We start from the raw sequence: 11,925 nt of genomic DNA, 5'->3' as shown, positions 1-11,925 counted from the left end.
ATAGAATCAAAAATCTGCAAGAGGAGAGGAGAAAAGAGAAAAGAGAAGAAGAAGAAGAAGAAGAAGAAGTTTTATATGCCTATTTTCTCTACCACTTAAGGAAGACTCAAACCGGCTTACAATCACCTTCCTTTCCCCTCCCCACAACAGTGAGGTAGGTGGGGCTGAGAGAGCTCTAGGAGAACTGTGACTAGACCAATGTCACCCAGCTGACTTCATGTGTAGGAGTGGGGAAACCAACCCAGTTCACCAGATTAGCGGCCGCCGCTCATGTGGAGGAGTGGGGAATCAAACCCGGTTCTCCAGATCAGAGTCCACCGCTCTTAACCACGCTAAAGAAAAGAGAGAAACAAACATAATTTAAACTAAAGGTGGTAGAAGTGAGAGAGAGATGGGATCGTTAGCAATAGCAAACCAAAAGTAGGAAGAGGCACAGGAAGGAATGAGAACGACACAAAAACTCGGAAGGAGAGACCGAGGCGATGCCAACAGGAACAAGAAAGAAAAAGTGTTCTCCAATGGACACGTCCAACAGAGGAACGAAGAAGTCAACAAACTGAACGGGAGAAAAGAACGATCCACACAAAAGGGGTCGAGAGGAATTGGAGACACTGCCCACCATTGTGGTCCCCCCCCCAGTTTCTTTCAAGTTGGGGGTGGCCCTTCCGGGGCCCCGTAGAGCTCCGCCAGTGTTCGGAAGAGTGGCCCCCATTCTTCCAGGTACTCGTATCCACCCGCATCGCTGTCGCCGGCGCACGAGGAGCCGGGGGAGCTGAGGGATCCGGCGGAAGAGCCCTGCCCCTCGTAGCCGTACACCTGGATGGAGTCATAGGGAGGGACCGAGGGGTCGGCGTCCACCTCGCTCAGGCGGGCGGCCAAAAAACTGGCCACGTCGTGGGGCTGCGGGGGCAGGCGGGTGGGCAAGGAGGGCGGGAAGTGCGGGCGGGGCAGCACGTCCCGCCGGAGGAGCCGCCTCTGCTGCGGGGGCGGAGGGGCGGCGTCCGGGTTCTGCAGGGCGGCCATGTCGAAGGCCTCGGTGTCCTCTTCGCCCCCGCCCTCGTCGTCGTAGGTGATGATGTTCTCGCGGACATCTTCTTCTTCGAAGGGCAGCAGTGCTGCCTGCTTCTGCCTCCGGAGGGCGACAAACAGCAGCACCAGTGCTGAAGAAGAAGAAGAAGAAGGAGAAGAAGGAGAAGAAGAAGAAGAAGAAGAGTTGGTTTTTATATGCCGACTTTCTCGACCACTTAAGGAAGAATCAAACTGGCTTATAATCACCTTCCCTTCTCCTCCCCACAACAGACACCCTGTTTGGTAGGTGGGGCTGAGAGAACTGTGACTGGCCCAAGATCACCCAGCTGGCTTCGTGTGTAGCAGAGGGGAAACAAACCCAGTTCACCAGATTAGCCTCCGCCGCTCACGTGGAGGAGTGGGGAATCAAACCCGGTTCTCCAGATCAGAGGCCACTGCTCCAAACCACCACTCTTAACCACTACACCATGCTGGCTCCAAGCAGGAGGAGACAGGCAAGGATTAGTCAGAGTGAACACGAACCCCACGCATATTGCTTCTCTCCATTCTTTTGGGTGTTCCTCGTGGAATGCAGCACAGGGCACCCCTCACCAGGGACTCACGGCTCTTTGCCGCAGTGGGCCGCCAGGGGAACTGGAGGCCCTCTACCCATGTTGGGACTATTTTGTAGGGTTGCCAACCTCCAGTTAGTAGCTGGAGATCTCCTGCCATTACAACTCATCTCCAGCAGATAGAGATCAGTTCGCCTGGAGAAAATGGCCGCTTTTGCCATTGGACTCTATGGCATTGAAGTCCCTCCCCTCCCCAAACCCCTCCCTCCTCAGGCTCTACCCAAAAAACTTCCTGCCAATGCCAAAGAGGGAACTGGCAACCCTTGCCCACCACCCTGTGTCGGAATTCCAAAGGTGCCCACAGGCTCAAAAGGGTTGGGGATCCCTACTCCACGCCTCTTTCTCACCAAGAAGGGTGCCGACACAGGCGAGGATGGCAAGCAGGGCCCCCGTGCTGAGACCAGCGGGAGATCCCAGGGCCTCCGGCCCGCACGAGTGCATGGCCCCGTCACGTCGACACCGGCAAACGCTGACCGTCAGAGTAGGGGAGCCGGTGCGGGTGGGGGAGCCGCCGTCCACTAGCTCCAGCGGCACCAGCAGAGACCCCCCTTGTGCGGGCAGACGAGCAGCACGGAGGAGCAGAGAAGCAGAGTTATCTGTGGGGCAGGGAAAGGTGTGGGAAGGAGAATTTAGGCCCCCACTCTAGGCCTTTCTTTTCAGGTGAAGCACCCCAAATTGAAGTGCCCCGTGGCGCAGAGTGGTAAGCTGCAGTACTTCAGTCAAAAGCTCTGCTCACGACCTAAGTTCGATCCCGACGGAAGTTGGTTTCAGGTCGCCGGCTCGAGGTCGACTCAGCCTTCCATCCTTCCTAGGTTGGTAAAATAAGGACCCAGCTTGCTGGGGGTAAAGTGTAGGCGGCTGGGGAAGGCAACGGCAATCCGTCCCGGAAACATAGTCTGCCTGGTAAACGTCGGGATGTGGGGTCACCCCATGGGTCAGTAATGATCCGGTGCTTGCACAGGGCGCTACCTTTATCCAAAATATCCCCGCTTAAAAAGTTATCTGTCCAGCACACATACACACACACTCCCAGTGATGCACCTGTTCATACAAACAATCCCCTTAATTTCATGAATGAATGCCATTTCCCTCCTGTTCTTGGAGAATAGTTAGAAGTAAGAAAGGGACAGAAACACAGTGGCTAAGCATATGGAGAGGAGTCAAGGCAGCCTGTCTTATGGAAATCTTTGCACAGATTCCAGCATATCTGGAGAAACGGCTGCATAGTGAAGACCTTCTGTCCTCATTTTTAAAACAAGTTCCTAGTCCACATGGTGCCCCCACGCTCAAAAAGCACACAGGAAAGTGTGCAGGCCACTCAGCCAGACGGGGACATTAGGAAGTGCGTGGGGAAGTCAGACATGGGTGCAGCGCTCACCCTTGTTGTCTCGCACGGTGACGTTGGGTTCCCTCGTCCCAAGTGGGGAGCGGATGATGATACGGCTCACGTTCCCGTCCTCATCCCGATCCATGGCCCGGATCAGCTGGATCAGCTGGCAAGGGAGAGAGCAGGAAAGGGTGAACCTGGGACATCCTCTCCTGCAGTCTCTCTCGCGGTAACCCCTTAGGCTCCGGCATCCCGGCATATACTTACCTGACCAGGAGCAGCACTGTCACAGACAAAGGGTTCGTAGCTGTGCTCCAGTTGGGGTGGGTTATCATTGACGTCGAGGATTTGGATGGCCACTTGGGCGTGGGAGACCTGTGTCGGGCTGTCTGAGAGCAAGAGAGGGGGCGGGGAAAAGACATGTTGCACGCAAGCACGCCCACAGTGCAGGGTAATAAAACAAAGCCATGCATGGCGCACCCCAGGCCAATATGGGAATGATGTAGAACGGCACGGAGCCAGCACATACAAGAGGATTATCCAAAGGAGCAGACGAAGCCCCCCCCCCAAATCACACAGCCCACCCACCCCAGGCAAGGCAGTGGCAACGCACAGAAGAAAATGAGACAGAATGACACACCACGCACCCAGCCATCCATTGGCAAAACACCACAGTGGCCACAAAGATGAAAGGTGATGCACAAGGAACATCCAGGCCAATGGGACCAGTAGCACCCCCCGACAGGCATGCAGCAGTCATGATCAAGAGTATGCATGAATGAGGGGCATACAGAAAGTTGAAGCCGCATTTTGCATGGGCCCAGAGCATGGACATGCAACCACATGACCAGGATGCAACAAGCAAGCCATCATGTACAGGCAGCGCATAACCGACAGGCAGTCGTGTGCAAGAAAGCCGTAGATCCCCACAGAGACACAGCCCAAACAGCAGAGCAGAAGACAGGCCACCGATCCCATAAAATGGATGAGCGAATGAGGCATCGCCACGCACAGCATATGTGACGAGAGGCCACACAGAGCAAGCACATGGGAACCAGGCGGAAGGAAACAAGAAAGCGGGGATGTGCAAGGAACAAACAGACAGATGTGCAGCAGCCACATACAATGACGTGTAGACACGGGGGAGGAGAAAGACAATGGGTAAATATTGGCCAACGGGGGAATCTCACCCACAAGTGGAGCGTGCCCCCTGCCACCACAGGCTCTCCCTCACCACACAAACCCACCTGACCCTTACCAAGTTCAAACCCACCTGACCCTTACCAAGTTCAGTCGCCACCACTGTCAAGTTATGCCAGGGCACCACCTCCCGGTCAAGGGGCACTGAGGTCAGAATCGTCCCATCCTGAGAGTTGATGCTGAAATAGCGCTCGGGATCCGTGTGCGGCAGGACCGAGTATCTAGAAGATGGGGGGGAACCTGGGGTATCAGGTTGTCATGGCAACCAGGTATCAATGGAGTAACTGTAACGTCACAGACACACGTACACACGCAACCAGTAGTCCCACCCCGCTTGTACGGAAGCCCTCTGCCGTTACCGGATGACGCTGCTCGGGGAATCGAGGTCCACGGCCGTCGTCTTGCCCACGAGTGTCCCTGGAGGGCTGTTCTCGTACACGGCCAGGCGGTACTCGGGGCGGGAGAAAGCCGGGGGTTCATCGGCATCCTCGACCGCAATACGGACTGTTGCCACGTCCTTGAAGGGCCCTTTGCGGATGTACTGAGGGTCGATGAGCGTGTTGGTGGCCTCCACTCGGAAGGTGTAAGAGCGGCGGGACTCAAAGTCCAAGGGCTGCAGCAGGAGGTAGGAAGATTTTGGATAAGCCAAAACAGAGGGGAGGAGGAAGAACTGGCTATAGTGCCTTCAGAGGGTAGCCGTGTCGGTCTGTAGTAGAACGGCGAGATTCAAGGCCAGTAGCACCTTAGAGACCATTGAGATTTTCGGGGTGTGAACTTTCAAGAATCAAAGCTGAGCGGTGAGCTTTCACTCTTGAAAGCCAAGACCCCAAAATCTTGTTGGTCTCTGAGGCGCTACTGGATTCGAATCTAGGTTATGGTAGAAGATCGAAGTTGAAGTGCAGGAAGGGACTTGTGCTACTCTTGAGTTTTGGGGGTGAAAAGGAGGAGAATAATCATAGAATCATAGAGTTGGAAGGCGCCACACAGGCCATCTAGTCCAACCCAGGATCAGCCTAGTGCATCCCTGACAAGTGCTTGTCCAGCCTCTGCTTCAAGACTGCCAGTGAGGGGAGCTCACCACCTCCCTGGGTAGCTGATTCCACTGTCAAACAACTCTTACTGTAAAAAACCTTTTCTTAATAGTAATAATCAGGGTAATCTCTCTGGGCGGACCCACTGTCCAGCCGGTAGTGGCTTCATTGAGAATGGCGACTCCTCCTACCCACCTTTCGCACGGTGATGATCCCATCCTGCCCCAGCGCGTCGGTATGGATGGTAAAAGCCTCGGCTCCGTCTCCTCCATCCAGGATGCTGTAGGCTAGCAGCGCGTTTTCCCCTTCGTCGGGGTCATGCGCCCGCAGCCGCCCCACCGCAGAGCCAGGGGGTGCCGTCTCCACCACAGAGAACTGGTAGGAGCCTAAGCATTGGTCATGGCACAGAAGACATAGGAAACATTCGCGCACTGGTCAGAGAAAGACAACACAACACTTTTACCAGTCATCCTAAACCCACAATGGTGGTCCTGCTACAAAGAACTTCCCGTACTGACAGCAGTCTTGTTGGCCCCCCTACTAGGCAAGATTTGTGATCTATGCATTTCCACATGGGTGCCCAATTAACAGGACTGCTTCTAGGAGTTTTTTTTGGGGGGGGGGCACAGAGTGTCCAGGGCCTCTCACCACCCCCAAGACCTCCACTCATGCTTTCCTTCCATCCCACCCACATCCACCCTGGCCTTTGTTTCCTTCGCCCTCCTGCCCATTTGTGACCCTTCCTACTGACCATCGCCTTTTATGCATGGCTGTTTCCCTCGCCGTCACCCCTCCAATGAAGAAGAAGATTATATACTGGCTTTCTCTACCACTAGAATTTTTTTTTTAAGAATCATTAAGTATAAGAGGCTGTATATACCTTACATCTAGTGTTGCCCAAATCATGGGTCTTGCCACAAATGCAAAGACAAGGAGCCTTCAGAAGACATTGCAAGTATTTTAATAAATCTCTGTAACCCCAAACTTTATGTCCGCACAGCAGACTGAGTCAATTAGATTCTAACATCTATTCTAGGCACCATTTGCTTTTTCTTGCAAAGAACATAATGAAGAGTTTTTTTCTAAGTCTGAGCAGGCAGATAGCTCCGATCGAAGGTCTCGCAAAGGTCTTTGCCAAGCCCTTAGCTCTGAGCTGTCGAGCAATCCATAGGTAGCAAAACTAATTAACGGACGAACTGTTTAGATCGGCTGCGGAGCTGTGCATTTCTGTTTTGTTCTGGTCACTTTGACCCAGCAAGCTCAGCCCGAAGGCTTTTGTTCAAATCTGCACTGGCCAGGGCAATCCCTAAGATTTGCTGGTTTGTATATGAAAGATTTGCTGGTTTGTATATGATAGGACATTTTGGAGGACTTTCATTCATAGGGTCGCCATGAGTCGGAAGCGACTTCACGGCACTTAACACACACACATATGAAAGGCTGTCTCCCTGTTTCCCCGGACAGCTGAGAGGAATGTCCAGGTGATGTTCAAGTGCCTTCCTCCACACAACTATGGCCAAACTCCACGACAAAGACCGAGACCCAAAGCTAACCAGACTTTCCCGACTCACTCTGTGGAAAACGGGGTGGGTTATCGTTGACGTCGCTAAGGGTGACCGTGATGGTGGTGCTTCCCGAAAGCCCCCCCGCATGGCCCCCCATGTCCTTGGCCTGCACCACAACGAGGAATTCCTGTTGCGTTTCCCGGTCCATGTTGGGGGTAGCCGTACGAATCACACCTGCCGTTGCCGGTAAGCAAGAGGAGTACAAGGAGAATCAGAAAGAGCAAACAGAATAAGGACTGGCAGATGGATGGATATGTCCATCCCCAAATGTTCCTAGCACACTCCATAGAATCACAGAATCATAGAGTTGGAAGGGGGCACCAGGGTCATCTAGTCCAACCCCCGGCACAATGCAGGAAATTCACACCTACCTCCCCCACACACCCCCAGTGACCCCCTAAGAAGATGCCCAGAAGATGGCCAAGATGCCCTCCCTCTCATCAACTGCCTAAGGTCATATAATCAGCATTGCTGACAGATGGCCATCTAGCCTCTTCTTAAAAACCTCCAGGGAAGGAGAGCTCACCCCCTCCCGAGGAAGCCTGTCCCACCGAGGAACCGCTCTACTGTTAGAAAATTCTTCCTAATGTCTAGACGGAAACTCTTTTGATTTCGCAGTTAATCCTACTCAGTTAAGAAGACTGAGTAACGCAAAAATCAAGATGTGGAAGAGCCAGCCAGAGGTACAAGTGGGTAGAGATCGTGGACACAAGGATCCCACAAGGACATCTGAACCCACAAGGATATCCAAATCCATTCAAATCCACCAGCCCCCTTGCAAGCAGGCCACACGCCTCTCTACCCAGTCTCTCCTTCCCCCCTATCCCCGCAATGTAGTGATGTTCGTAATGCTGCCCTCCATCCCCCCTCCCCATTGTGTACCCGTCTGGGGGTCGACGGAGAAGAACGGCAACCCCTCGAGTACCGTATAGACCAGCCTGGCGCTGTTCCCATAGGCCGGATCATCCGCATCGTGGGCCGTCACTTGGATCACGGACGTGCCTGCGGAAATGGGGGGACGAAAGAAGCGCAGAGAGATCGGTTAAACGGCCAGTGACCGGTTGTGTGGGCTCGAGGGGTGGACCGCAGCGACACCAGCGCGCAGAAAGTCTTGGACCCAACTAGCTGCGGCGTAACTTGGCAAAGCAGGCCTTCCATTTTGGCCGCTCAGCCACCTTCTGCAGGCGGCCGGTCAGGAAGAATGCGGCGAGACGGCCGAAAGGCAGAATCTGTGCATGCTGAAAGGTCGACCCGTCCTGCTGTTTTCCACGGGAGGCGGGAGCCTGACGAGGTGCTGATTTATTTATTTTCATTTCTGCCGTTTGCATCCCCCCCCCACCCCCCGCCGCATGGCTCGGAAGCATCGGCAGGGCAGCCAACGTCTCAGATCTCCATAAAATCCCAATCGATAAAGTACATTAAAAATGGAAGAGGAGTCATAAAACACCAAACCAAACAACAACAGGGACCCTAAAGAGAATACAAGATGGGGAAATCCCCCAGACTCTGCAGAGAGAACGCCGCTTGCAGAGAGAACACCATTAACGGGCAGGCTAAAATATTAGTCATTTCCAAACCGTGTGCCGCGAGAGATAATAAAATAAATAATTCAACACGCCCATGCCCGGCAAAGTACCCAACCCTACAGCGGGCTCCCTGCTGTGTCTCTGCGTGAGTCACTGCTTTGAGCTTGCCCCTCACATATCAGCATCCTCTGGGAAGGGTTCATTTTGCTATGGGTCAGCATGGGGTATGATTAGATCAGGCCCACTCAGCGCAGAGCTGTAGCAGAATGATACCGCCTGGAGCCGAGACTCCATCTTAGGTCTCTGCGTGAGTCACTGTCCCAGGCTCCTGCCCATAAAGAATGATGCTCAGATCGTAGGATGGGGAGGGGCAAAGACAAATCCCTCTAAGGCTGAGCAATTCTTCCCTTCGCAGACTAACTTTGCCTGCAGGAGCGAAGCATGCCAGCAATTTTAGATCAGAGCAAAAGCAATGTTCTTCTGCCGTTCAGAGATGTACGCTGCACCCCTTTAAGGAGTCCAGACGCAACCCCTGTGCCACTTCAAACTAGCCAGTTTGTGAACAGGAACGCGCCAGCGACGTGGGCCTGCAGGAATCTGGCGCGGCGCGTGCGAGAAACATGAACGAGCCACGCCGCGGCTCTCGGTGAAACTTTTATGGCTGTCGACACTTGAGGCATAAGGCCAGCTCTAGGCGGTTTGGTGCCCGAGGCGGAAAAATCAAACCGGTCCCCTCTCGCAAGCAAATTCACATGGTCGACAGAGAGGAGCTTGCCAGCCTGAGTTCTCTCTGCCTGGAAGAGAGGAAGGGGGGAGATGGGAGCTCCCGAGCCCTTCTCCCTCCAGGTCCTGTGTTTTCCCACTGGGGGGAGGCGGGGAGGAGAGGAATCTGAACTCGTATCCTGCTGGGACTCGGCAGGAGGGCTTTCTCTCGCCTCCACTTTCTGACGTCTCCCGCAGAGACCAGGGACGAGAGGAGGCGGAAGCAAGCTCTGAGCTTGCTAGGGGCCCAGCCGAACACAGCTTTTCTCTGTCATCTCTTTTCTTTAGGGGGGTTGGGGAGAAAGACAGCCCTAAGCTGTTTGCACTCCAGTTCCGGGCGCCCTCGACATCTGTATTATTAATCCTTTTTTCAGCGCCTGTGTGTACCTCGAAAAGTTCTTCTGCCCAGGACAGGCACCGAAAGGCATTTTGTGGGTCGGCGGGAGGTGGTAGCAGACTGGGTCTAGAAATATTGGTTGCCAGGAGACCCACAACTATAAGGCTATCATTTAATTTTTATAAGAAATAAATGAAATGTTCAAAAAACACCTAAGTGGCAAAAAGGCCCAATTAATTGTTTTGCGAAATAAAAGTATATTTCTTAATAATTACTGTGTACATATATTGTACATATTACTGGCAGTATACGGTAGATACTAAATGTAAATACAGATTGTTATAATTATTTTTTTTTAAAATAAACAATTTTAAATAAATCTGTTATTTTTTCAAGCTACTAAAAGGTCATTAACATTTGTAACATATTGGCTAATGTTTAAGCCCCCCCCCCACTTTATCAGGGGCCCACAGGGCCCACTTGCCATCGGGCAAGCGGACACCCTGGCCAGTCCGCCACTGACGGGAAGTGCCCTCCCCGACAAGGCACGCCACACTCACCCACGTTGCTCATCTCGGGCACGGTGGCATGATAGGGGCCCTGCAAGAAGACCGGAGGGTTGTCATTGATGTCTTGGACTTTGATGATGAATTCGGAGGGCGGCTCAAGAGGCCGGTTGGACGCCCGATCCACCGCTTGAGCCAGCAAAGTGTACTGGGCTTTCTCCTCCCGGTCGAGGGTTTTAGTGACGTGGATGTTGCCGGTCTTCTCGTCGATCACGAAGACCGTGCCCGCCCCCTCTCCGGTCAACACATACTTGATGCGGCCCTCGCCGCGGTCCACGTCTGTGTGCAGCTATACGACAAACAGAGCAGAGATGGAGCAAGCTGCCTTATACTGAATCAGACCCCTGGTCCATCGAAGTCCGTATTGTCTACTCTGACAGGCAGCAGCTCTCCAGGGTCTTAGGCAGAGGTCTTTCCCATCACCTACCTGCCTAGTCCCTTTAACTGGAGATGCCGGGGATTGAACCTGGGACCTTCTGCATGCCAAGCAGGTGCTCTACCACTGAGCCATAGCCCCACTCCATGGCTATCCAGGGTCTCAGGCTGAGGTCCTTCCCATCGCCTACTTGCCTAGTCCCTTTAACTGGAGCTGCCGGGGATTGAACCTTGGGACCTTCTGCATGCCAAGCAGATGCTCTACCACTGAGCCATAGGCCCTCCCTATGGCTCTCCAGGGTCTCAGGCAGTGGACTTTCATATCACCTACTAGCCCAGTCCCTTTAACTGGAGATGCCGGGGATTGAACCTGGGACCTTCTGCATGCCAAGCAGGTGCTCTACCACTGAGCCATATCCCCACTCCATGGCTACCCAGGGTCTCAGGCTGAGGTCTTTCCCATCGCCTACCTGCCTAGTCCCTTTAACTGGAGATGCCTGGGATTGAACCTGGGACCTTCTGCATGCCAAGCAGATGTTCTACCACTGGGTCACAGCCCCTCTTTCCTCTGCCCTCCATACCAAAATCGAAGGGGCAAAAATATCCTGGGGCTCACCCTCCCAATGAGGACAGGTTCCGGTCCGGCATACTCCTCAATGACGAAGAACTGGTTCCAGACCCAGCTCCGCCGGGACCTCAGCAGGGGCCGTTCCCAGCGCTGTGGCGAGTTTCCTCGGAAGGACCCGGCTTTCGTCCCCTGGCTGGGGGGCGCGAGCCGGCTCGCGCAGCCGCAGCCTCCCAACCAGGCCAGCAAGAGCTGCAAGAAGCTGGCCATGGCGCGCAGCCGCAGTTCACTCCTCCTGCAGCGGAGGATGCCACTCTTCGTTATGGCCCATAAGGATCGGCTACCCCATCTGGGTGGATCTGTTTGGGGGAGGGGGAGGAAGAATGAGCATTAGACAAGAGCCAGCCACCCTTAGCCTACCCAGACGCGGATCTCGTCCCCTGTTCACAATCACTGAAGGGCTGTATAGATTGAATCATAGAGTTGGAAGGGACCACCAGGGTCATCTAGTCCAACCCCCTGAACAATGCAGGAATTCACAACTGCCTCCCCACTTCATACCCCCAGCGACCCTACTCCATGCCCAGAAGATGGCCAAGATGCCATCCCTCTCATGAACTGCGTAAGGTCATAGAATCAGCATTGCTGACAGATGGCCATCTAGCCTCTGCTTCAAAACCTCCAGGGAAGGAGAGCTCACCACCTCCCTAGGAAGCCCGTTCCACTGAGGAACTTTTCTGTTAAAAAATTCTTCCTAATGTCTAGACGGAAACGCTTTTGATTTAATTTCAACCCGTTGGTTCTGGTTTGACCTTCTGGGGCAACAGAAAACAACTCGGCACCCTCCTCTCTATGGCAGCCCTTCAAGTACTTGAAGATGGTTCTCATATCCCCTCTCAGTCTTCTCCTCTTCAGGGTAAACATACCCAGCTCCTTCAACCTTTCCTCCTACCGTAGGTCTCCAGACCCCTCACCATCTTGGTTGCCCTCCTCTGGACACGTCCCAGCTTGTCTACATCTTTCTGAAATTG

At 53.8% G+C, this 11,925-nt stretch overlaps 1 protein-coding gene across 1 annotated transcript; it reads right to left on the bottom strand.

Moving 5' to 3' along the window:
* Positions 1-603: 603 nt before the first annotated feature.
* Positions 604-11,164, bottom strand: CDH24 (cadherin 24). Its single transcript, XM_056863307.1, has 11 exons — positions 10,946-11,164; positions 9,949-10,243; positions 7,646-7,765; positions 6,770-6,937; positions 5,394-5,584; positions 4,527-4,780; positions 4,252-4,388; positions 3,235-3,356; positions 3,019-3,133; positions 1,988-2,236; positions 604-1,160 (listed from the first exon to the last, which is right to left on the bottom strand). Exons 1-11 carry the CDS (start codon positions 11,162-11,164, stop codon positions 646-648), a joined length of 2,385 nt encoding a protein of 794 aa, XP_056719285.1. The 3' UTR covers positions 604-645.
* Between the last annotated feature and the right edge of the window lie 761 nt (positions 11,165-11,925).

The sequence above is a fragment of the Euleptes europaea genome, chromosome 18 (assembly GCF_029931775.1).
Source record: "Euleptes europaea isolate rEulEur1 chromosome 18, rEulEur1.hap1, whole genome shotgun sequence".
NCBI classification, from domain to species: domain Eukaryota; kingdom Metazoa; phylum Chordata; class Lepidosauria; order Squamata; family Sphaerodactylidae; genus Euleptes; species Euleptes europaea.
This window is presented reverse-complemented; position numbering and strand designations above follow the sequence as displayed.